The sequence below is a fragment of the Panicum virgatum genome, chromosome 5N (assembly GCF_016808335.1).
Source record: "Panicum virgatum strain AP13 chromosome 5N, P.virgatum_v5, whole genome shotgun sequence".
Taxonomy (NCBI): domain Eukaryota; kingdom Viridiplantae; phylum Streptophyta; class Magnoliopsida; order Poales; family Poaceae; genus Panicum; species Panicum virgatum.
The window spans coordinates 57,228,859-57,251,579 of record NC_053149.1 but is presented as its reverse complement, the minus strand read 5'-3'; the positions used below and the strand labels follow the sequence as shown (position 1 = coordinate 57,251,579).

General features: G+C 48.2%; 2 protein-coding genes, 1 non-coding gene and 1 pseudogene across 3 annotated transcripts; all 4 read left to right on the top strand.

The window, feature by feature from the left end:
- Positions 1 to 3,041: 3,041 nt before the first annotated feature.
- Positions 3,042 to 4,120, top strand: LOC120674978 (annotated as a pseudogene).
- Positions 4,121 to 5,521: 1,401 nt separating this feature from the next.
- On the top strand, positions 5,522 to 9,989 carry LOC120672873 (altered inheritance of mitochondria protein 3-like). The gene is made up of 3 exons (XM_039953478.1): positions 5,522 to 5,829; positions 7,110 to 7,379; positions 8,418 to 9,989. The coding sequence occupies exons 1-3, from the start codon at positions 5,683 to 5,685 to the stop codon at positions 9,747 to 9,749; spliced, it is 1,749 nt and encodes a 582-aa protein (XP_039809412.1). The 5' UTR covers positions 5,522 to 5,682; the 3' UTR covers positions 9,750 to 9,989.
- Positions 9,990 to 14,696: 4,707 nt separating this feature from the next.
- Positions 14,697 to 21,607, top strand: LOC120674453 (callose synthase 11-like). Its single transcript, XM_039955635.1, has 3 exons — positions 14,697 to 14,898; positions 14,975 to 20,369; positions 21,228 to 21,607. Exon 2 carries the CDS (start codon positions 14,993 to 14,995, stop codon positions 20,366 to 20,368), a length of 5,376 nt encoding a protein of 1,791 aa, XP_039811569.1. The 5' UTR covers positions 14,697 to 14,898; positions 14,975 to 14,992; the 3' UTR covers position 20,369; positions 21,228 to 21,607.
- On the top strand, positions 17,997 to 18,077 carry LOC120677080. Its single transcript, XR_005676145.1, has one exon. It is a non-coding gene; the product is annotated as a small nucleolar RNA J33 (small nucleolar RNA).
- Positions 21,608 to 22,721: the final 1,114 nt, after the last annotated feature.

The window sequence follows — 22,721 nt, the reverse complement described above, 5'->3', positions numbered from 1 at the left end:
TGGCCATCGGATATCGTCGCGCAAAAAGTTCTGGGGCGCACCAGGTGCGGTGTGCCGGCCGGCGCTAGCTGCTGGCTGCTGCTCTCTACCAGCGATGGTGGCCACTCGGACGGGGCCGGCAGGCGACGTGCCGTGCTTTGTCCTAGGCGCACAATGCGGTGGTTGTCACCACGCCGCCCGGGATTGAATCCACCCACCAATTATCCACAGAAAAGCCCGCCCCCCCCCCCCCCCCCCCCCCAGACAAATGCTTGTTTTGTAACCGTTTCACTGTGCGGCCACGCCTCGTTGGCCCTATAAATAGTCAGCGGCACCTGGCCATGACAAGGCACGACCGATACGAGCCTCGCACACCTCCTGGCTCCTGCACGGCCGCATACACTGATACACAGCTCACGGTGGTGCATCGGCCGCCTCATCGCACGAACACGTTCTCGCCCGGCCCGTTACGTGTTCCATCACCTCCGATCCATGGCTGCCCGCGTCGGCATTGTGCTCTGCCTGTTCGTGCTGGTCGTCTTCGCGGCGCTCGCGGCGACCACGGCGGCGGGAGCTCGCGTCGTATCAGCCGGCTATGCTGCCCCGGTGGGCATCAACGACGTGGCCGGGCGGGCGGCCGGCGGCGGGGGCGGCATTCGTCGGGGGAGGTGGAATGTGCAGAGCCTGGACGACGCCCGCAAGCGGGAGGTGCCGGGCGGCCCGGACCCTCAGCACCACAGCTAGAGGTCGATCCATGGCAGGAGCCCAAGGAGGACGCTGCCACGCCTTGCAAGCCATATACACGCACATCCTTGGCTTCCCAACAATGGCGCGTAAAGTCGCACGAATATCATTGAAACCATACGTTCCAGCGTCTCCCCCCCCCCCCCCCCCCCCCCCTCTACAAATAATACTGAGTCGGATATCGGCAAGTATAAGCATCTGCATTATTGGTTTCAGCCGGCTGTGTTTATTGTAGATGTCATCGTATTGTGACATCATCATGTGCACGCGCTAGTCTCAGATCATAAGCAAGCGCAGGTTTTAAACCGACAAGACAGGTTCAGCATGGCACGGCACGCAGTGCTGATGCATGCATGCATGCAATACTTGCCGTGGAATTGAATATAATTTCCATTGTTGTTGTAATCTGTATAACGTGCTTCTTAGACCAGTTTTAATGGAAGTTTCATTTGAAGTTTTATAAGCATTAAATAACATATCATATTAGCAATTTTGCTGACTTCGCAGCATTATTATGAGGAGAGATGAGAGAGAGTTTCATTAAATGAGAAAGGAGCTTCATCACCATAAAATCCAGCCAATTATGCTACCAAGTTCTCAATCTTAATAATTATGTAATGAAATTGCACTGAGAGTGACCTTAACGACTGATGATGAGCGGGAGCATATACAATAAATGCTTTCCTTCAATAATGTCTTCCATTGTCCAGCTATTTGCATCACATGATCTGCACTATGCAGTAGAACATATATACTGACGCACCGCCCCATACGATACTACTGCATATTTACATATATCTATACTATAAAGATCGAAAACAATTAAAAAAATTTCTCACCTATATCGGGCCCGCGGTACCCCTCACGTTGGACCCACCTGTCGGGGCCGAGGGAGGTGGGAGGGGGTGGAAACCCATAGAAACAGGATGTTAGGGGATGTTTCTGCCCAAAACGAATTGTTTTTCTCACCATCACCGCAACCAAAACAAAGCCTCGCCTACGACGGCACCCTACGCGACTACGACGCCCGAGCTCCCCGCCGTCGCCTCGCGTGCCAGGGCACCCCACGCCCGGCCCGAGGGGCGCGTCTGCGCATCGCTTCAGGCGATGAGATCCACATCCATCGCCTCAAGCAAACACGTCTTCCTCCCGACGTCCGCCACCCGCTGGCCGCCACCTACCGCCGCCCAGCCCCTCCCCCACCCCACCGGCGCGGGCGGGCTAGGGTCCGGCCGGCCGGCGCGGAGCTCCGGCCGGACCCTAGCCCGCCCGCGCCGGCCGCCCTCCTACCACCGCCGCCGTCTCCCACCGCCGCCGCTGTCGTCGCCACGACTCCCTCGCCCCGGCGCCGGCCCAACCGCCGTCTCCCACCGCCCGGCCGGCGGCGCCCCCGGCGCCGGCCTCGCCGCCCCCGCGCCCACCTCCTCGGCCGGGCCGGCCTGCCGCCGCCGGCCCTCCCTCTATGGACGGCGGTGAGCAGCAACCCCGGCAACCCGAACCCCGAACCCGAACCCGAACCCAAATCCCGAACCTAACCCTAGCGATGGCAGAGCACAACTCGAGCTTGAGGAGGAAGATGACGTGTGGTTGGGCCGCCGTGGGCCGTGAGAGGCAGTCGAATGGGGAAGAAAAATAGTGCTTCAGGTGATGGATCGCATAAATGTAACACGTGCGATATATAGCTTCTCCGCGGCCCGAGCTCCCCACCCAGGGGCGGGCCTAGGTTTTGAGATTTGGGTATTCAAAATTTTCAAAGGGTGAATTTTTTTTGGCAGATTAAAGTATATATTCATAGCACATAATTAAGCATCAAAATCATAACATTTATCATGGCATAACTTGAAATTTTTCGATATGAAGATAATAGATATACTAAATGATCAACATATCCAAATTGCAACATGTCAAATATATAGAGGATAAAATTACAAAATGATAAGAAAGCTTACAAATTTCAGCCTACAGTTTAACTTTTCGATCCTTAATGGTTTTAAAATAAGAGATGATGTCCTGATCCTTAGCTTGCAAGAAGAATTCCCTTTCAATGAATGTGACCAAGCAACCATTCAAAAATTTCTGCCCCTGGATGCTTCTTAGCTTGTTGTTGACGAAGGTGTCCTACTCCAACTCCAGTGCTCTGTGCCTCTGCCTTGTCTCTACCTCTGGATCCAATCATCCCCGGTGACAAAATAATTAGCTTTCGAAAGACCGGATCAGGCAACTGAAGAACAAACAAAACAAACAAAGCCGCCGGGAGGATAGCACTCTCACATGTTCCTGTGCAACAAAGGCTAGCTCCTGTTTCGCATAGCAAGGGGATGGCGAGGAGAAAAGGGCCGCGCAGCCAGGCCGCCGCCGACGCCGCGCTGGCCCCTGCCTGCCGGCCTGCCCGGCCGCAGGGGATCCGCCGCTTGCCCCTGCCCTAGCCCCTTACCAGGCAGCTATGCCGGGCTGCCGCGCGCGCTAAGCCGCTGCTGGCCGCCGCTGCCCCTGCCGGCCGGAGCGCCGTGCCGCCACTGCAGGACTGGGGGATGGGACTGGTGGCCTGGTGCTATAGCAGGGAATGGGTGTCGGGCTGCCGGGCTGGACGCTTGGGCTGAGGGGAGGTGGGAGTCGGAGTGGGGGAGGAGTTAGGCCGGCCTGCAAGTGGTTGGATAGTGGGCTAATTGAGCACAAATTGCATAGAAGAACCGAGAAAGCTTGTTTTGGATTGTATTTTTGTATTTTTGGATATATATATACATAGTATACACTATATATATAAAATTTTTTGTCAAAAATTTTAGGTATTCAACTGAATACCCATGAATACATGTGGGGCCCGCTCCTGTCCCCACCATCGCCTCCCATGCTTCTCTTGTATCTCCTCCTCCTTGCTGCCGGATCCTTGGCTGCGGCCAATGCCAAGTCCACAGCGCCGTCCGCCACCGCGGCTGTAGGTGACGGCAGCATCGCCCGATGCGACGCCGTAGCCGGAGCAGTTCCACGCAGTGGTCTTCACCAATCTCACCGAGAGGCGAGAGCGGCGGCCGGCTGTAGCTGATTGACCTCTACTACGACTGGCCCAAGGGCCGCATCCTCAACTTCATCCACAATTAGCTCTCCGGCGACCCGACCAATGATGCCGAGTGGACCAACGGCACCTCCTACTACTTGGACTCCGGATCCTGCCGCGCCATGCAGTTCCCCGTGGGGCTCCTGCCGCCCGACTGGCTCGTTGACAGCGCCGTGTACCTCAGCCGCGAGCACGTCGATGGTTTCGACGGCAACCTGTGGATAAAGATCAATTTCATCTGGTACTACGAGGAAGTCGCCACCGGCGGCCCCCATCCGCTGGAATTTCTTCAATTGTAGTTACCACCTGCAAATTCCATCTACAAATTATTTCACATGCTAATTCAGTGCCGCAGTGGTTCGTACCCTTCTCCAGTGTCTTGAGTCTGACAAATGCGTACAGGTTCTGCTCTGCACTTTGTAGGGATGCAGTCTGAAAATTCCAAACTTTTTCAAAAAAGATTTTTCCTTGATGCAGCAGTAGTATGAATTTCTGTAGTTTCCTTGGGCAGGATGCAGTTTGAATTCCTCCGATTGTTTTGCTTCTTGACCACTTGGCACTCTGCTTTTCTTTATGCAGACTTAACATTTCTGCATTCTTCGGTAAATGATTCATTCAGCAGCACACGGTTCTGTGATTTTTTTTTTTAGTACACAGATGCATCTGGAACCCTAAGATTCACCAGTTTTTAGATCAGAATTGAAAGGTTCTCAAAAAAAAATCAGGATTGAAAGGTCTGCCACGGCAACCCACGCCCGAAGCTCCCTTTCCGGCAACCGGCAACCATGTCCTACCGATTCGACCGATGCAGTGCCCTTGCTCCCACTTACGCCCAGGTCCGCCGCCTGCTGAACGCGCCACCTGGACGCATATAATTTGTTCCTAATTACTCCGTATCTGCTATATAGTCCTTTCCTATTGCTATTGTATTAGATTTGTGTTGAGCTAAGCTATAAGATAGCAATTACGTTTATTATGATACATATTTTTAAAATTTATTTTAAATATTAATTTAGTTATTTAATTAAATATATATATATTAGATATTAATTTAATAATGTTTAACTCTAATTAAATTTTTTAAATTACATGCGACGGGCGTGTCACACGTGCGTCTATGCTAGTATCGACCAAAAGATCGAGCAACTTTAGCAGTTTTTATAAAGTTAAAATGATTGGTTGATGTGCGCCGTTTTCATGGATTATGACCAAGCCGGGCGCAGGATTGCGATTAACAAATGCGGGATCACCACGTCATCTAACTCGAAAAGGTCGATGGGTAGTGGGTCTCTTATCAAAGATCGGATCAAACGAAAGGCATTAATCAATATATAAAGTGGGTAATAATAAAAAGCATCTCAGTGTCATTAAATTTGCGGCGAATGCATCATACGGCCTTGTAAACTTACAAGAATTTCCAACCCAATGATTAAAAGCTCAGTTCTGATCCAGCTTAGCCAGCTTCGTCCCTGGCACACCACTACTTGGCCCAAAAGCCGATGGGCCGAGAAAAATGAACAAAAAGAGAAGACGGCCTGACAGCTATTCCGTCGTCAATCTTGTTGTGCTTCGCTAAACGAAGACGAAAAGTCTCGGCCACCGGTTTAGAAAATTATAAGCCCAGTCTAACGTCTCAAGCCAGTTTATAGAAAACTAAGCCCAATCTTATCGTCTCAACTCAACCGAGAGACGGCGAGGGCCTTTGCTTAATTAACACCCCAGCGGCACAGGCCAAACCGCCCAAAGACGTCATCCGTCTTCACACTACTACCTCTCTTCCTCCTCGTTGCGCCTTCCTCCCCGCTTTCCCTGCGAAACCACCACCACCCCAACCCATCCCCTTTCCCTTCTCCTCCAAGCAAAGCCGCCCGTCCAGCCGCCCGGGCAAAAACCCTAGCCCCGTGATGTCCGGCTCCGGCGCCCCCTCGGGCCGCGGCTCCGGCGGCGGAGGCGGCTCCCGCAGCTTCGACTTCGGCGGCGACGACGTGCTCTGCTCCTACGACGACTTCGCTGCCACATCCGAGCCCAAGCGCCCCGATCCGGCCGACAAGGTGCCCCTCCGCTCAGTTCCCTTGTTCCTCCTCTGTTCTCTGCTTTGATCCCCTTTGCGCGTGCAGCGTGCTAGTGTCTCTAGTCCAGTAGTGTCTGCGCGCGAAGCCTTGACCGAAGCGTTGGGGTCGATTTTCGTTCGATGTTTCTGTCCTCGTATTTTCCGTTGGATTGATTGGAAAGTTAGCGAGGACAAATGGAACTACCTGGACAAGTTCCGATTTCTTATTTAACTGATTGAGATGGAAGATTTTGTGGGTTCTCATGTAATTAGGCATGACTTAGGTTTCTATTACTCGACTATTATCGTCGATATTCTTACAAGATTTTCATAATTTTATACTATATTGTATCTTAGGCAGAATTGTGTTAGTCTTTTTTGTTTCAGCATTGAAATTCTCGGCCATATTGACTTGACTGACCCTTCATGTGATCAGGAGCCTGGGTTTATAAATAATGCAAACAGATAGTAAACTTCGCTTCATGATAGGTTTTAAACTGACCTACTTTATATATTATTGCTGTAGTGATATGAGAGCCGTGCTGTTTTAAACAGGAGCTGCTCTGGTATTTTGCTTTTCCGTATCGAATAATCCTATTGTCAAATAATGGGTGATAGTGGCTATGATTGTTTGGTTTACCTGGCATATGTTCCGAGTGCCTTGGGATATAGAACTTGTTGATGAAATATGTCTAAGCTTTAGAAAACGTGACTGGGAAGACCTTTTCGCAAACAGTAGCTCCTAATATTATCAGGAGGGTACTTGGTCAGGGTCTGTGGACTTTAAACAGTGTGATCTCCAGTATTTAGTCAAAGTTTTCTTGCATACTTGTTTTTGTCTGCGTAGGTTACTGTTCTCTTAATAATGCTGGGTTGAAAATTTTGAGAAGTTTATAAATGTCATAACAGGAATCATCCAACATTGCTATTATTATTGCCCGAACTACGAAAGATCAATCTATTTGTCCCTAAGAAACTTTGTGCTTTAGAAGGTGGATTGGCCTAACTTTTAGGATGATTATTTGCTAAAGGGGTATTTCCATAGATTCGCGATGATATCCTGGTCGATTGCTGCATATAATGCACACAGCTCTAGTTTTTTTGAGGGTCTAAATATTTTTTTTTAGGGTCGCACACAGCTCTAGTTTCTGATTGGACTTGTTGCCTGGTTCGATGGCTTTACTTGAATTAGCGCTTTTTTGTCCCATTAATCCTGTGTTGGTGATAATTATGTTTCTCTTGCATTCATTATTCTCAGCCCTCCCTGTACATTTGCAACAGGATTTTCATGACAGCAGATTGGGGAGACCGTTTCTGAAAGCTTATGAACAAGAAAGTTATGGAAAGGAGGATGTACTTTCTGCTGTTGAGAAATGCATGAAAAAGTATGCTGATAATTTGCTACGATCTCTTGAGGGAATCACTAGTCGGCTTTCGCAACTGGAGATCTATTGCTATAAGCTTGAGCGATCCATAGGTGAACTTCGAAGTGATGTGCTTCGTGATGAGACTGATCATAGATTGAAGTCTCTTGAGAAGCATCTACATGAAGTAAGCAAATTAGTACCTTTGAGCATGACTAGATTTTAGCTAGATGATGCTTCCACATTACTCCCATATTATTTGTCTCTGCAATCTTATAAATCTAGAATCAATACAGTATTATGATCATGTTATAGGTTCAGCACTTCATCTATATCAGTATAGTACTAGTGACAACCTTTTGAGTTGCTTGATGTGTCATTTTCTTAATGTGATAATTTCTTTATATGAGACCGCCTTTCTAGGATTCTTATTAATCCAGGATTCAGAACATTATTACATGTACTATTCATATATGTTTATGTGTGACGAATATTGTCAATAGTAAGTTGAGTCCATGTTGTGGAATTTATTTGATATAGAGAATCATTAGCTTACCCATTCAGATATATGAACCTAGACTGCATCTGTTGTTACTTCGAATTTTTTACGTGATATTTCTGTGAAGACTTATCAGCTCATGTTGCTTTTGTTTACTTTATTAGCTATAACCATGATGGATGATATAAAATCGCGACCATGCTTAGAATGATGTCATGGTACTATGCATGCTTTAACTCAGAATGCACTTTCACAACTGGTCTACAGCTGTTATAGTCTTATTGATGTGATTTGCTTAGAAATGACAATGCAGGGATCAGTAATTATGATGGGAGAATGATCCAGAGGGTCTACTGTCCTCTGGCTATCCATGCTCATTGCCTGTTGTACACTTCATTTACTCTTGTTATATGTCATTTAGGCCCCTGGCTAAACATAGTTGATGGTGGTCCTCTGCATATAAATTGGTACATGTAGACTGGAGCATACAACAAGCTGCAGCTGGTTCTGTCCTCATATGTTATATTATATTAGTAAATTCAACAAATCCTTGTCATATCCAATTTTGAGGTGGCTTTCTTTTTTGGGTTGGTCATTTAGTGCTTATTGTTCAATTTCGACAACTATGCTGTGTTTATGTTTATGTATTTGATAGACCTTTGAGCATATGATTCACATTTTCTCTATTTAAAAGTTCTGAACTATATTAAAATTTAAATGGTGCAGGTGCACAGGTCTGTCCAAATTCTTAGGGACAAACAGGAGTTAGCTGAAGCTCAGAAGGAACTGGCCAAATTCCAACTTACACAAGATACATCTAAAAGGAAGGAAGATGTACCAACATCTATTCCTGACCCAAAGAAACTTGAAGAAAAGCCTGATACATCAGGCCAGCAATTGGCCCTTGTTTTGCCTCATCAGGTGAACCCGCCATCACTTGTACCTAGAGCCACTGAATCAGTCCAACAGTACAAGGATCAACCTGTGCAGCAAGCAGCACCTGCCCCTCCTGTGTCTCAGCAGGACCGCTATGTTCTTAGCCAAGCCATCGTCTACTACCCACAGCGCCAGGACACACAGGGGCAGCAATTGCAACCAGAGTTGCAGTACTTGCCAGCAAGGCCCCCAGCTCGAGATGTTCCGGTCCATGCTTCATCCCAATCGCCTCAGGCTGGAAATCAAACACAGCCGCAGTCTTACCCTCCTTATCAGCAGCAGTGGCACCAGCAATCTTCCCAGCCAACTCCTGCACCAGTGGCTCAGCCACAGCAGACTCTTTCGCAGCCATTTCCTCCATCTGCACAGCAGCCCCAGTTGTCTAATGTGCAGCAGTTTCCTCCACAACCAGTGCAGCAGCCCCAATCTAGTTCTCAACAATACCCTCCGCCACCAGTGCAGCCACATCAATCTAACCCACAGCTTCCTCCACAAGCAATGCAACCACAGCACCACCCTGTGCAAACTCAGATGAGACCTCAAACCCCACCAAATTACCCTCATTATCCACCCCAGCAGCCTGTGAACCCCACCCCTGAAGCTCTGCCTGGCAATGTGGCTATGCAAGGACAATACAACACTGCTGCTCCGTCAGGTGTGAACCATTCTGAAGCACCATATTCATATGGAGGACCTGGCTTTCCGCCGTCTCAGCCACCGCCGCAGCACAGCATGCAAAGGCACCAGCTACCACCTTCAAGTCAGGGCTCCTATGGGCCACCTCCAAGCAAAGGGTCCTATGCGGGTGGTCCTGCACAATATGCACCACAGGGCAATACACAAGGCTACGGTGGAGGTTACGGCTACCCGCCGAGCGGCCCTCCAGCAGTCCAACCACCACAGATCCCCCCAGGTGGTGGCATGAGCCATCCAGGGTCGCATATGATGCGTGGCCATCCCTATGGAGAAATGATTGAGAAGGCAATCGCCATGGGATATCCTAGGGACCAGGTGCTGAACGTGACCCAGAGGATCGCTGAGAGCGGCCAGACGATGGATTTCAACACCCTGCTCGACAGGCTGAACGAAGCTGGGTCCGGAGCACCACCTCGAGCATGGTGAGTTTGGTCCAGGTCTGGGTGCCATTCTCGGCCGTGTGCTATGACTTATGAGTTATGACCGTTATCACGCAGCTAAATAAATAAGATGGGAGCTGATGCCGTGTACTGCTTGTCTGTACGATGTACATATATAATTTGTGAGTTTCAAGTAATTGCTGCGGCACGTGTACTACGAATGTATCATTCCAGTTGGACTACTCAGATCTATACTGAAGCAAAATTATTGACAGGGATCTTGTCATTTTGTGGAGTGCAATGTCAGGTGATGATTATCTACTGTTGCCCCTCTACTAGGCATCGTCTGGGAGGCTTTTGCGTTGCCCCCGGTTTTCTTGGCTTGCATTGCATTGAAATATTAAGGGCATATTTTTTATTATAAGAAAAAATGGCCCTTCCAAATAAACTAAAGTCGGTAAAGTCACTGCGTTCTTTTTGTTTCGGAGAAATCGGAGCCCTACCGAGCTCTAAGGGCTACTAAACTTTTTCGTCAAGGCTTGTTATTGATTTTGTTTTGGCTAAATTTTGTTTTGGTCGCAGCTTGTTATTGATTTTGTTTTGGTCTCAGGTTAAGTTTTGGTTCCACGGTATAGTTCGATCAAATTGCTTGTTTTTAGAATAAAGAAGATCTCGAGAAACAACCGGGTATGGGTCATGAACTTACATTTTTGTACACGTCAGCACGCATGTGGAAGTACTGTGTGCATATATTGGAATGTAGTGACGGTGGGGTGGGGTGGGGGGGGGGGGGGATTTGGAACTTGCTCTGGTCATATACAAGAATCACGGCCCAACGTAGAAGAGCATAAAAGCATCTTTGCTCCGCCGTGTCTATTTATCGCGTGCTGCTGCGAGCGAAGCTATCGCACACCACGCTGTTCATCTTCTACCTCCCGCCAGGGGAGCGCTCACCGGCGAGCTAGGGGAGGGGGGAGGGGTAGGGGGTGGCCGGCGAGGGGTGGAAGGTGGGCGGGGCGGCCGCCGGCGAGGTCGCCGGCGGCCGGGGTGGTGGCAGGAGGCGGCGGAGTTTTAGGTTCCAGGTTGCTGGGGATGGGGCGGCTTCCATGGTCACCGGAACTTGAGAGGGCCGTGGGGGAGGCGGCTCGGCGGCGGTGGCGGTTCGGCCGGCGGAGGGCGCGGCGGCGCGGGAGCACCGTCGACCGGGCGGGGCCGGACCACCGGTGGGCGGTGCCGGCGGCGGGGGTGAAGAGAAGGTGGCACGGCGGCGGCGAGCTCGGTTAGCGTCGGCGGCGGTGGAGGGCGGTGGCGGAGGCGGTGGAGGCGGGGGAGCAAGCTGTGGGAAGGACATCGCTCGGCTTCTGCGACCAAATTGCAGGGAATCGCAATTAGCGACGAATAAACGCCCCCTCTTTGCTCCCCCTCCGCGGCGAAACGTAAAAACACATCTAGTCTCTGACTAGTGGGCGATAACGGGGCAACGAGGCCAAGTGGCGAGTGCGCAACGCAAACGAGCTAGGACGACTGGACGAGGGAGCGGAGGAACCCTATCGCCTGCTTGAGACGAGTACGTGAGTCCACTCCGACCACTGCGAAATCTCCTCGTGCGCAGCCGGATCCACTCATATTCCTATTTCCGTCTCCAATCAGCTGCAGAAAAGGATCGAGCGGTAGACAGGAACGCAGGCCGCGAGGTTCGAAGGAGTAAGGAGAGACGAATTCCATCTCCTCACCCACCGGAGTGGCGGCGGAGGCGGCGCTCAGTTACTCCGGTGAGAATTATCTCTCCTTTTTTACCGTTGTCGTAGATCTTCATCCCGAGGATTTCGTCCCGTTCCGAGGTCGGCTTTTTGGCCCTTTGACCACTAATTTAAAATATTAAATAAAGTCTAATTACAAAACTACCTCCACAACCGCTCGTGTAAATCGTGAGACGAATCTAATGGGGTCTTTTGATCACGTGATTAGAGGATGGTTACTATAGTATCACTGTAACAAATAATCAATTAATTACTGTCATTAGATTCGTCTCGAAAAGTTACACCCATCTCTGAAAAAGTTTTACAAATAGACTTAATTTAGTACTCCATGTGAGATTTTTTTCTGAGAAAACGTGAACTAAAAATCCACTGTAAAAACCAAACACGAGAGGGCAAAAAAAGGACATCCCAGGCTTCCCAGTGACGTTTTCGTGAATAAGGCAGCCCCTCTGTGACTATGCCATCGCACCCAGGCCATTCGTTCACGCGTCACGATGCGGCGGCCTGGCGGCCAGCGTGTTTATCCCAGGGATGTCGCCAGCTTTTGCTGCCGTGCGGGGTGTCGGCGTGTTGCTCAGGCGCTGTCTAGTTTCCAAATTTTTTTTATAATATCTATCACATCGAATTTTCGAACACATATATAAAGCATTAAATGCAATCGAATAAAATAATTAATTATACAGTCTAACTGATTAGCACAAGCTGAATTTTTTAAACCTAATTAGTTCATAATTAGATATTATTTGTCAAGTAACAACGAAATTTGCTACAGTACCAAAATCCAAATGTTTTCACCAACTAAACACACCCTCACTCACCACCTGTTCTCACAACCTCTTGCCGCTGACCACTGGGCCCGCATTAGAGACGCCAAACCTTCCGTGCTTCCCGGGCCCGCGACTCAGTCTCCTAAGCCTACGCGCCGAGGGGAAACGGAAACGGTCAGAACAGTGCGCAGGGGAAGCGGATCACTGGATCAGTGGAGCCGTGGACGGGGGAGGAGGACTGGACTCTGGAGGGGAGGGGAGGGGAGGGGAGGGAGCGAGTCAATTGGTCTGGTCGCAGCGGGTCCACCCACGAGGCCACGAATGGCGGTGCGGGGCGCCGGGGCCTCCGTTCCGAGCACGAGCATCAACCCACCTTGCGTGCTGCGGCTGCGCATCGGATTAGTACTAGAAGACTTTAATTCAAAAGTAAAAAAGATTAGTAGAAGACGCGAGTCACGCACGCAACAACAACAACCACCACTGCCCAAACAAATTGCCAACTTGCACAGTTCCCAAAAATCCCTTTGGACACGTGTATGGAGTACTAAATGTAGTTAAATAACAAAATTAATTGCACAGTTTGGATGTACACGGCGAGATGAATCTTTTGAGTCTAATTAGTGCATTATTAGCCATAAGTGCTACAGTAACCCACTTGTGCTAATGATGCGTCAAAGGTCTCAAAAAATTCGTCTCGCGGTTTCCAGGTGAGTTCTGAAATTAGTATTTTAATTAGTGTTCGAAAAATCCTCCCGACATCTGATCAAACTGTTGATTTGACAACAAAAATTTTTGGTTTGAAAACTAAACGTGCCCTAAGGTACAAGTTCAGGGGACAGCGCCCGTGAAGTTTAAACACACAGCGTCGTATTATAACAGGCAAGAAATGGCAATTCCATTTCGAACAAGGGGGTTCTGAGGGTGGTCCTGCAGCCGTGTGATATTACGAACATACAGTTCCCAAATTTGTACTGTACCAAAATATGTTTGAAAGAGGCCAAGATCTGTGGAAGCAAAATGGTCGTCATCTGCGCTTACTTTTTCTGTTGGCACTTGGGCAGAAATATAGTGATGTTTTGCGCTTTTCCGATTAGCTTTGTAGTGCCGCACAAAAACTGACAGCGCACGGATGGCAAAGGTAAACAAAAGGCAGGGCTTGAAACGGAAGGGATTAGCGCATTAGCCGCCATAATGCCCTGGAACAAGTGTCACGGTGAAAGGTCCCAAAGGGGCCGTCGTTATTGGTGATATAGTAGTAGGACATAAAGTTTCCAAGTCCTTGTTGTGCCGTCTCTCTTAAGTTTTTTTTTTTTTGAGAAAGACCCGTCTCTCTTAAGTTTCGTAGTAGGATATCTGGTAGTGAATCTTTGTTGGAATTCATTCGGTTTGTGTTCCTTTTCGCATCCAAGTATTTTAATTCAGTTGTGTTCGCCACTTCGAACGGCAGAATATATTTTGAAACGGTTCCGACTACTAGTTCCATTGTTTAAGAGCGAACAAGGCACGTGAACAAGCATGTAGGCAATTGTTTCCATTGGTACAAAGTGGTTGTAAAAGAAGTTGGGAATCTTATGCCAGAACCACTGAAACAGAAGGCCCCCAATATCAAAAAGCTCTTGTTCTTTCTCACCCTTAATCAAAAGTTGCCATGCCTTGCTTCCCATTTACTGAAGTCAATACCACCAAACCCACCCTACTTCTGTAGTACTACCCAAATAAATTCGCTCCAAATTCGCCAGCCGACAAACACGCTTCCACAGTCGTCACGCCGAATTTTCAACCCCGGCACTTTCCTTTTTATGGGTCTGTGCCACGCTTTTCTCGATTTTCCTCATCCCCTACCAAACCAGAAGGAAACACAGAAAAGACCCAGCATCAGAACATTGGCGAAACCTCCCACTTCCACACGCGCGCCAGTCACCAGTCACCACCCCTTGGTAAAAGTAGCAGTAGATCATCATCTCCATGACTCCATCCAATCCAGACCATATCTGCTCGTCGTCGTCGTGGTCATCATTGTACCCCTGAGGCCCTGACCATACAGCGCACAGAAACACTAGGGCTATGTTTGGATGGTGGGGTAATTGAGTAAAAAGGATAAATTTATCTTTCATTTACCCCTAAAAATCCAAACATGTAATGTAAATATGCCCTTTTACCTATTTGTCTCTTCTTTACCCCTTTACCCCTTAGAGGGTGTCAAATTGGGGTAAAATTGGGTACATGAGAGGCATTGATTGCTATTTTCAACTACTTTTATTCTCATTTTACCCCTAAATCCAAACATCCTATGAAATAAATTAGTTAGAGGCAAATGTGAGGTGTAAAACATTTACCTTTGGGTAAATCTTTACCCCTAAAATCCAAACAGCGCCTAGCTCGCGTCGCGACCCATGGCTGCTGATGGCTGATTTGGTTAGACACCCCAGAAGCAAAGCAAAGCCAGCGAGCCAAACCCCACGACGACGCTGGCCCAGCCTCGCAGCCGGATCACACTTCTCGAGTAGTACTCGACTGGACTCCGCCGTCTTCCCCCTCCCCGAAAAAGCTCAAGTAAACAAACGCAAACGGCCTCATCCCATCACATTCCCAGCTCCCACCTCACGGCCGCATCGCGTCACCGCAATCTCCTCGTCCTCCCCAATTCTCCGTACCGCTCCTCCTGCCGGTAATGGCTTGATTTCTCGGTTCGCGCTCGTCACTGGTGGCGCTTGGCACTGACGCCCTCTTCCCTGTTTTTGCAGCTTCGCGTGCCGTAAGGGATGAGCCTCCGCCGCAACCGCCGCGCGGCGGCGGCCGCGGCGGCGGCGGCGGCGGAAGGAGGAGGAGGGGGGTACCCGGAGCCAGCGGCGTACAACATCATCCCGATCCACGACGTGGTGATGCACGGGGAGCACCCGTCGCTGCGGTTCCCGGAGGTGCGCGCGGCCGTGGAGGCGCTGGCGCACGCGGCGGACCTGCCGGCGCCGCCGCTCGCCCGCGCGTGGGACACCTTCCGCGCCGACCTGTTCGACTGGCTCGGCGCCACCTTCGGATTCCAGCTCCACAACGTCCGCAACCAGCGGGAGCACCTCGTGCTCCTCCTCGCCAACGCGCAGCTCCGCGCGGGCGGGACCCTCCCCCCGGACCACCCCGCCGACGTGCTGCACCACTCCATCGCGCGCAACATCCGGAAGAAGCTCCTCAAGAACTACAAGTCCTGGTGCTCGTACCTCGGCAAGAGGCCGCACGTCTATGTGCCCAGCGCCGGCCGCCGCGTTCAGGGGGTTGGCCCGGACACGCGCCGCGACCTACTGTACACCGCTCTGTACCTCCTCATCTGGGGGGAGGCGGCCAATTTGAGGTTCATGCCCGAGTGCCTCTGCTACATCTTCCACTACATGGCGCTCGACCTCAATCATGTCATCGACCAGTCGGTTGATGTCGAGACAGGGAGGCTATCTATTCCTGCAGTGCACGGTGAGGATGCTTTCCTTGAGAAGATCGTGACGCCGATTTATAATGTGCTCAAGGCCGAGGTGGAGTTCAGCCGGAATGGGACCAAACCACATTCGGCCTGGAGGAATTATGATGATGTGAATGAGTACTTCTGGAGCCGCAGAGTTTTCAAGCGGCTCCAGTGGCCCCTATCTCCGGTGAGGAGTTTCTTTATACAGCCTGGAAATCCCGGGCGTATTGGCAAGACTGGTTTTGTTGAGCAGAGGTCATTCTGGAATGTTTACCGCAGCTTTGATCGGGTATGGGTGATGCTTATTCTGTTCTTTCAAGCAGCTATGATTGTTGCATGGGATGGTCGCACTCCTTGGGATAGCCTTCGCTTCCGTGACATCCAGGTCCGGGTGTTGTCTGTGTTCATCACATGGGCAGCGCTGCGCATTGTGCAGGCAGTGCTTGATGCAGGCACACAATACAGTCTTGTGAGGCGGGAGACTACATTGCTCGCTGTCCGGATGGTGCTCAAGGTGCTTGTTGCTGTTGGGTGGACTATCACATTCATTGTGCTCTATGTTCGAATGTGGGATCAGAGGTGGCGTGATCGCAGGTGGTCTTTTGCTGCCAATTCCAGGGTGTTGAACTACCTGGAGGCAGCTGCTGTGTTTGTCATCCCGCAAGTGCTTGCAGTTGTGCTCTTCATTGTCCCATGGATTCGGAATTTTCTGGAGAAAACCAACTGGCGAATTCTATATGTTCTCACCTGGTGGTTCCAAACCCGAACATTTGTTGGACGTGGTGTGAGGGAGGGCCTCATTGATAACATCAAATATACCACATTCTGGGTGTGCCTTCTCACTGCTAAGTTCGTATTCAGTTACTTTCTCCAGATTAAACCGATGGTAGGGCCAACAAAGACAATTCTCAGCCTCCATGACATCCCTCGCAACTGGTTTGAGTTTATGCCTCACACAGAGCGGATTGCTGTAATCTTGCTGTGGCTTCCAGTTGTCCTTATTTATCTCATGGATATTCAGATATGGTATGCAGTCTTCTCATCACTTACTGGGGCACTAATTGGTCTGTTCTCGCATCTGGGGGAGATTCGCAGTGTTGAGCAGCTGCGTTTGAGGTTCCAGTTCTTTGCAAGTGCGATGCAATTCAATTTGATGCCGGAGGAGCACCTGGATGCTGTGCGTGGTGGCCTCCGAAGCAAGCTGTATGATGCAATCAATCGTCTGAAGCTGAGATATGGCTTTGGTCGTCCATATAGGAAGATTGAAGCTAATGAGGTGGAAGCTAAGAGGTTTGCCCTGATATGGAATGAAATTATTCAGACATTTAGAGAAGAGGACATCATTAGCGACAATGAAGTTGAGCTTCTTGAGCTGCCACCAGTTGTGTGGAAAATTCGTGTGGTACGGTGGCCATGCTTCCTGCTAAATAATGAGCTGCTTCTTGCTCTCAGTCAGGCAAAAGAGCTGGTAGCTGATGACAGGACACACTGGACAAGGATATGTAACAATGAGTACAGACGATGTGCTGTCATTGAAGCTTATGACAGTATCCGTCACTTACTTCTGGAGATAATTGAGGAGAGAACTGCTGAGCGCATTATTGTCAGTCAGCTGTTCCTTGCATTTGATGCTGAAATGGATAATGGGAAATTTTCTGAAGAATATAAGCTAGAGCTGTTACCTGAAATCCATTCATCTGTAATCACCTTAGTGGAACTGTTGCTTAAGGAGAAGAAGGATCAGACCAAGATAGTTAATACCTTGCAGACTCTTTATGTCTTTGCAATTCATGATTTTCCAAAGAAAAAGAAGGACATGGAACAGCTGAGGCAAGCTAAGCTAGCACCATCAAAGGCAGAGGAATCCAGTCTCCCCTTTGAGGATGTCATAAAATGCCCGAGCAATGATGATGTTAGCTTCTACAAACAGGTGAGGCGCCTCCATACAATTCTCACATCCAGGGATTCTATGAACAATGTCCCAAAGAATCCTGAGGCCCGACGACGTATAACTTTCTTCAGCAACTCTCTATTCATGAATATGCCTCGTGCTCCAAAAGTTGAGAAGATGATGGCATTCAGTGTTTTAACCCCATACTACAATGAGGATGTGATGTACAACAAGGACCAGCTTCGTCGTGAGAATGAAGATGGTGTCTCAATTTTGTTTTATCTCCAAAAGATCTATGAAGACGATTGGTGGAACTTTTTAGAACGTATGCGGAGGGAAGGAATGAATGATGATGATGAAATTTGGACTCTGAAATATCAGGAGCTTCGACTTTGGGCCTCATACAGAGGCCAGACCTTAGCACGGACTGTTAGGGGAATGATGTATTACCACAGGGGTCTCAAGATGCTTGCTTTTCTTGATACTGCCTCTGAGGTAGACATTACAGAGGGGACAAAACATCTAGCATCCTTCGGTTCAATTAGGCATGAGAATGATGTGTATCCCATGAATGGTGGTTTGCAGCAACGACGACAAAGGAGGTTAGACAGAGGAACCAGTACTGTAAGCCAATTGTTCAAAGGCCAGGAAGATGGTGCTGCTCTCATGAAGTACACCTATGTGGTCGCTTGCCAGATATATGGAAACCAGAAAATTGCTAGAGATCAACGTGCTGAAGATATTTTGAGTCTCATGAAGAAAAATGAGGCACTCCGAGTTGCTTATGTTGATGAGGTCCATCACCAGGGCTATACACAATATTATTCTGTCCTGGTAAAGTTTGACCAGAGCTTACAGAGGGAGGTTGAGATATACCGAATTAGGTTACCAGGTCCGCTGAAGCTTGGGGAAGGAAAGCCTGAAAACCAGAATCATGCTATTATATTCACAAGAGGTGATGCAGTTCAAACAATTGACATGAACCAGGATAATTATTTTGAGGAGGCACTTAAAATGCGTAACCTGCTAGAGCAGTACAACTATTATCATGGGAGCAGAAAACCAACACTTCTGGGAGTTCGAGAACATGTTTTCACTGGATCCGTATCTTCACTCGCTTGGTTCATGTCTGCACAGGAGACAAGCTTCGTTACCCTTGGTCAGCGGGTCCTAGCTAATCCATTGAAGGTTCGGATGCATTATGGGCATCCTGATGTATTTGATCGTCTTTGGTTTTTGACTCGGGGTGGTATAAGTAAGGCATCAAGAGTGATCAATATCAGCGAGGATATATTCGCTGGTTTCAACTGTACCCTGCGTGGTGGCAATGTTAGTCACCATGAGTATATTCAGGTCGGTAAGGGCCGTGATGTCGGCCTCAATCAGATATCAATGTTCGAAGCAAAGGTTTCCAGTGGCAATGGTGAGCAGACCCTTAGCAGGGATATCTATAGACTTGGTCATAGACTGGATTTCTTCCGGATGCTCTCTGTGTTTTATACAACAGTAGGGTTCTACTTCAACACAATGCTGGTGGTCTTGACAGTTTACACTTTTGTTTGGGGACGCCTGTATCTAGCTCTCAGTGGTCTTGAGGCTGGTATACAGGGCAGTGCTAATTCAACCAACAACAAAGCCTTGGGTACTGTGCTTAATCAACAATTCATCATACAAATTGGCCTCTTCACTGCCTTGCCAATGATTATAGAGAACTCTCTTGAACAAGGTTTTCTACCTGCTATCTGGGATTTTTTCACAATGCAAATGAATTTTTCATCTCTGTTCTACACATTTTCAATGGGAACGAAGAGCCATTACTATGGCCGGACAATCCTTCATGGCGGTGCAAAGTACCGTGCTACTGGTCGTGGTTTTGTTGTGCAACACAAGAGTTTTGCTGAAAATTACAGGCTTTATGCTAGGAGCCACTTTATAAAGGCAATAGAACTTGGAATAATATTGACTGTGTATGCTTCTCACAGTGTTATTGCCAAGAATACACTTGTTTACATAATCATGAATATATCTAGCTGGTTTCTGGTGGTATCATGGATTATGGCTCCATTTGCTTTTAATCCGTCTGGCTTTGATTGGTTGAAAACAGTGTATGATTTTGACGATTTCATGAACTGGATCTGGTATCCTGGTGGTCTCTTTTCTAAGGCTGAGCAGAGCTGGGAAGTGTGGTGGTTTGAGGAGCAAGATCATCTGCGGACCACTGGTCTTTGGGGAAAGATTTTGGAAATACTGTTAGATCTCAGGTACTTCTTTTTGCAGTATGGGGTTGTATACCAGCTGAAGATAGCAAACAACAGCAGAAGTATTGCTGTTTATCTGCTTTCCTGGATATGTGTGGCTGTGATTTTTGGTGTGTTTGTCCTAATGTCCTATGCTCGAGACAAGTACGCCGCAAAGCAGCACCTTTACTACAGGGTTGTTCAAACTGCCGTCATCATTCTTGTGGTGTTTGTGCTGATAATATTTCTGAAGTTCACAAAATTTGAAATCGTTGACATCTTCACTAGTCTTTTGGCATTCCTTCCTACTGGTTGGGGCTTGATTTCGATCGCTCAAGTAATTCGGCCATTTATTGAATCCACTGTGGTATGGAACAGTGTTATTTCTGTGGCACGTTTATATGAGATACTACTTGGGGTGTTTGTTATGGTTCCAGTTGCGTTGTTGTCCTGGTTGCCGGGATTTCAAGAGATGCAAACAAGGGTACTTTTCAATGAAGGTTTCAGCAGGGGCCTCCAGATATCCCGCATTCTTACTGGCAAAAAAGCGAATACAGCTTGAGGTACTTCACATTTCACAACAAATTTTAATGAAAGCATGGCCTCTTTACATTTTACAGAGTAACCATGAATTTCGTAGACTAATTTACATGTATCACTGTGGTGCATTGTCGAGCATGACTGAAAATGTTTTAAGTGACCTGACCTCTAATATTTTACGCCTCACTACTTGTTATATACTTTGCTCATAGTTAATGTAACCTTTCAATGCATTGGTTAGTGAACAAATCAGTAGTCCAGTTGGCTGTTGGGCTTACGTTGATCACAGATAGAACAAATCAGTACTTTGCTAATCAATCTGCATCGCAATACTACTAGCTCCAGATAGAACAATAGCCAACTAAGGGCTTGTTTGTTTGCCCCTAGATTATGGTCCAAGAGCAACATGCTGAAAGTACACTCTGGAGTCTGCACCACCAAAATAGGAGTAATCTCAAAAGCTGCCCTAGTCCAGCTTATTTCAGACTATTTAGGTGGTCAAGAGTGGCCTTTTACCCTATTGCCCTTGGATCATAAGATAAATTATATAATCTTGGGAGGAAATAAACAAGACCTAATGATAGAGCCTTGATATAATAAGTTAAAATGGAACAGAAATCGAACTAAATCTGTGGTCAACATAAGCCCAACAGCTAACTAAAGCTGTATAGTGCTTTCATTTGACATTGAAATGGCATCTGAAACTTGAATAAACTCTGTCTTATCATCACCGCAATAGGAACAGAATATCCCTCTGTAGCATATGGAAAGTAATTTGATAGCTGGTCCTAAACTTGTTATACTTGCAATTGGAAATACCATAGCCTGAACTTTTAGTTTCAAATGTGCAGTTGCTGAATGCTGACTGTTTGCCTGAACAGGTATCTAACTGGACTGTTGCGGATTTGCGGTATAGCAGTGCTCCATCTCCTATGTACAGCTTCCCGATTCAATGTGGAAGGGCTTTCTGCTTACTGATATAGCTTAGATCCATATTGAACTATTTTGGTAGCTGTCGCTATCTAGTTTAGGCGTCCTGATTTGTGCTTCTGGCAATGTAGGTCTTCATTTTTTGTACTTGGTAGAGCTAGTTGTGTGTAGCTGATTCTTTTGCAGCACCACCGGTGAGCTCTAGTGAATTATTTGTTGGCCTAGCCAGATGGTTCCATCTTTTTGTGCTAGAAAATGGTGTGTGGATGATAATGTTTGGCTGAGGGTACAAAAGGTTTCTGGGAGGAATTTTCCTGGAGGTGGCTGATCATATGAGCGACCCATTTATCTGAAGAAACCGGCGCAAATTCACATAGCCATCGTATTTGTCGGCCCGGTGTAACATGCGCTACTGATGCTCGTTTCAGTTATCGACGCATCATTTCGACCCACGGGTCTGCAGTTTTGTAAAGTTCAATGGACAAGGTGGGGAATGGGTGGAGCCGTGGAGGTGATCCCAGTTTTCTCAGCTCCAAACCGAAGCTGCCGACAGCACCCGCACCCGTTGCAGGCGTGCCGGCGGCCACTGCTGAGTGCTGTGCACTGCGCGCGCTAACTACAGAGCTGGTTGCCGGGCTTTGCCGCATTGGCGAGCACGTGACCGTACTGACCGCTCGGATGTGCACCTCCTGGGCTTACCCAACACACCACGGTGGCTATAGTTTCAGGGCCCGTTCCGGGCGTGGAACGAGGGTCGGAATTGATCCTCGTGATTGAGGGCCGGAATTAATCCTCGTGATTGAGGACGTGGAAATAAACTTGATGTTCCAGCTGGAATTGTTCCAAGCAATCATTTCTAACTAAACGAACGGCCCCTCGGAATCCCTAATGGGGCAAGATCCTCACATTTTATCCCCTATACTTATATCCAATTTCACAAGAGTTTCATACACATTAATTTTTATAGCGCATCAACAAATTTGCTAATATGACAGGATCATTATAAGGAGAGAAAGAGAAGTTTTACGGTACGAGAGGAGAGTTTGATCTTACACTCCTCCAATTCAGTTACCAAGTTTTCGATCTTGGTAACTGTACAATAAAACTGCACTACATTAAGAATGACCTTAATGTAAAAGCCAAAGGTTAAAAGTCCACCTCCTGCTCTTTGGGCTTCTCCAACCCATCATAAGGGCTAGTATCTATATTGGGCAAGACCGCAAGAGCGCCAAGATCCTCTCGCATTTTATCCCCTATATATAAGTTAAAGGCGAAAGCCACATATACTGATATACATAGCTTCATTTCTCTTTACCTCACCTAGCCTCATTCACCTTTATTTCTCCAAGGAGTGCATGGAATGCTACCGGCGGTCACTCATTTACGGGCGTCATGTGGCGGCGACATCACAACTATGCAGAGTTCAGGTGGCAATTCAATAGAAC

Excerpts from the sequence above, each read along its gene's own strand:
- LOC120672873 (XM_039953478.1), top strand. The coding sequence starts at position 5,683 with ATGTCCGGCTCCGGCGCCCCCTCGGGCCGCGGCTCCGGCGGCGGAGGC. Across the intron at positions 5,830-7,109 it reads GCCCCGATCCGGCCGACAAG|GATTTTCATGACAGCAGATT; the intron begins GTGCCCCTCCGC and ends CATTTGCAACAG. Across the intron at positions 7,380-8,417 it reads TTGAGAAGCATCTACATGAA|GTGCACAGGTCTGTCCAAAT; the intron begins GTAAGCAAATTA and ends TAAATGGTGCAG.
- LOC120674453 (XM_039955635.1), top strand. The coding sequence starts at position 14,993 with ATGAGCCTCCGCCGCAACCGCCGCGCGGCGGCGGCCGCGGCGGCGGCG.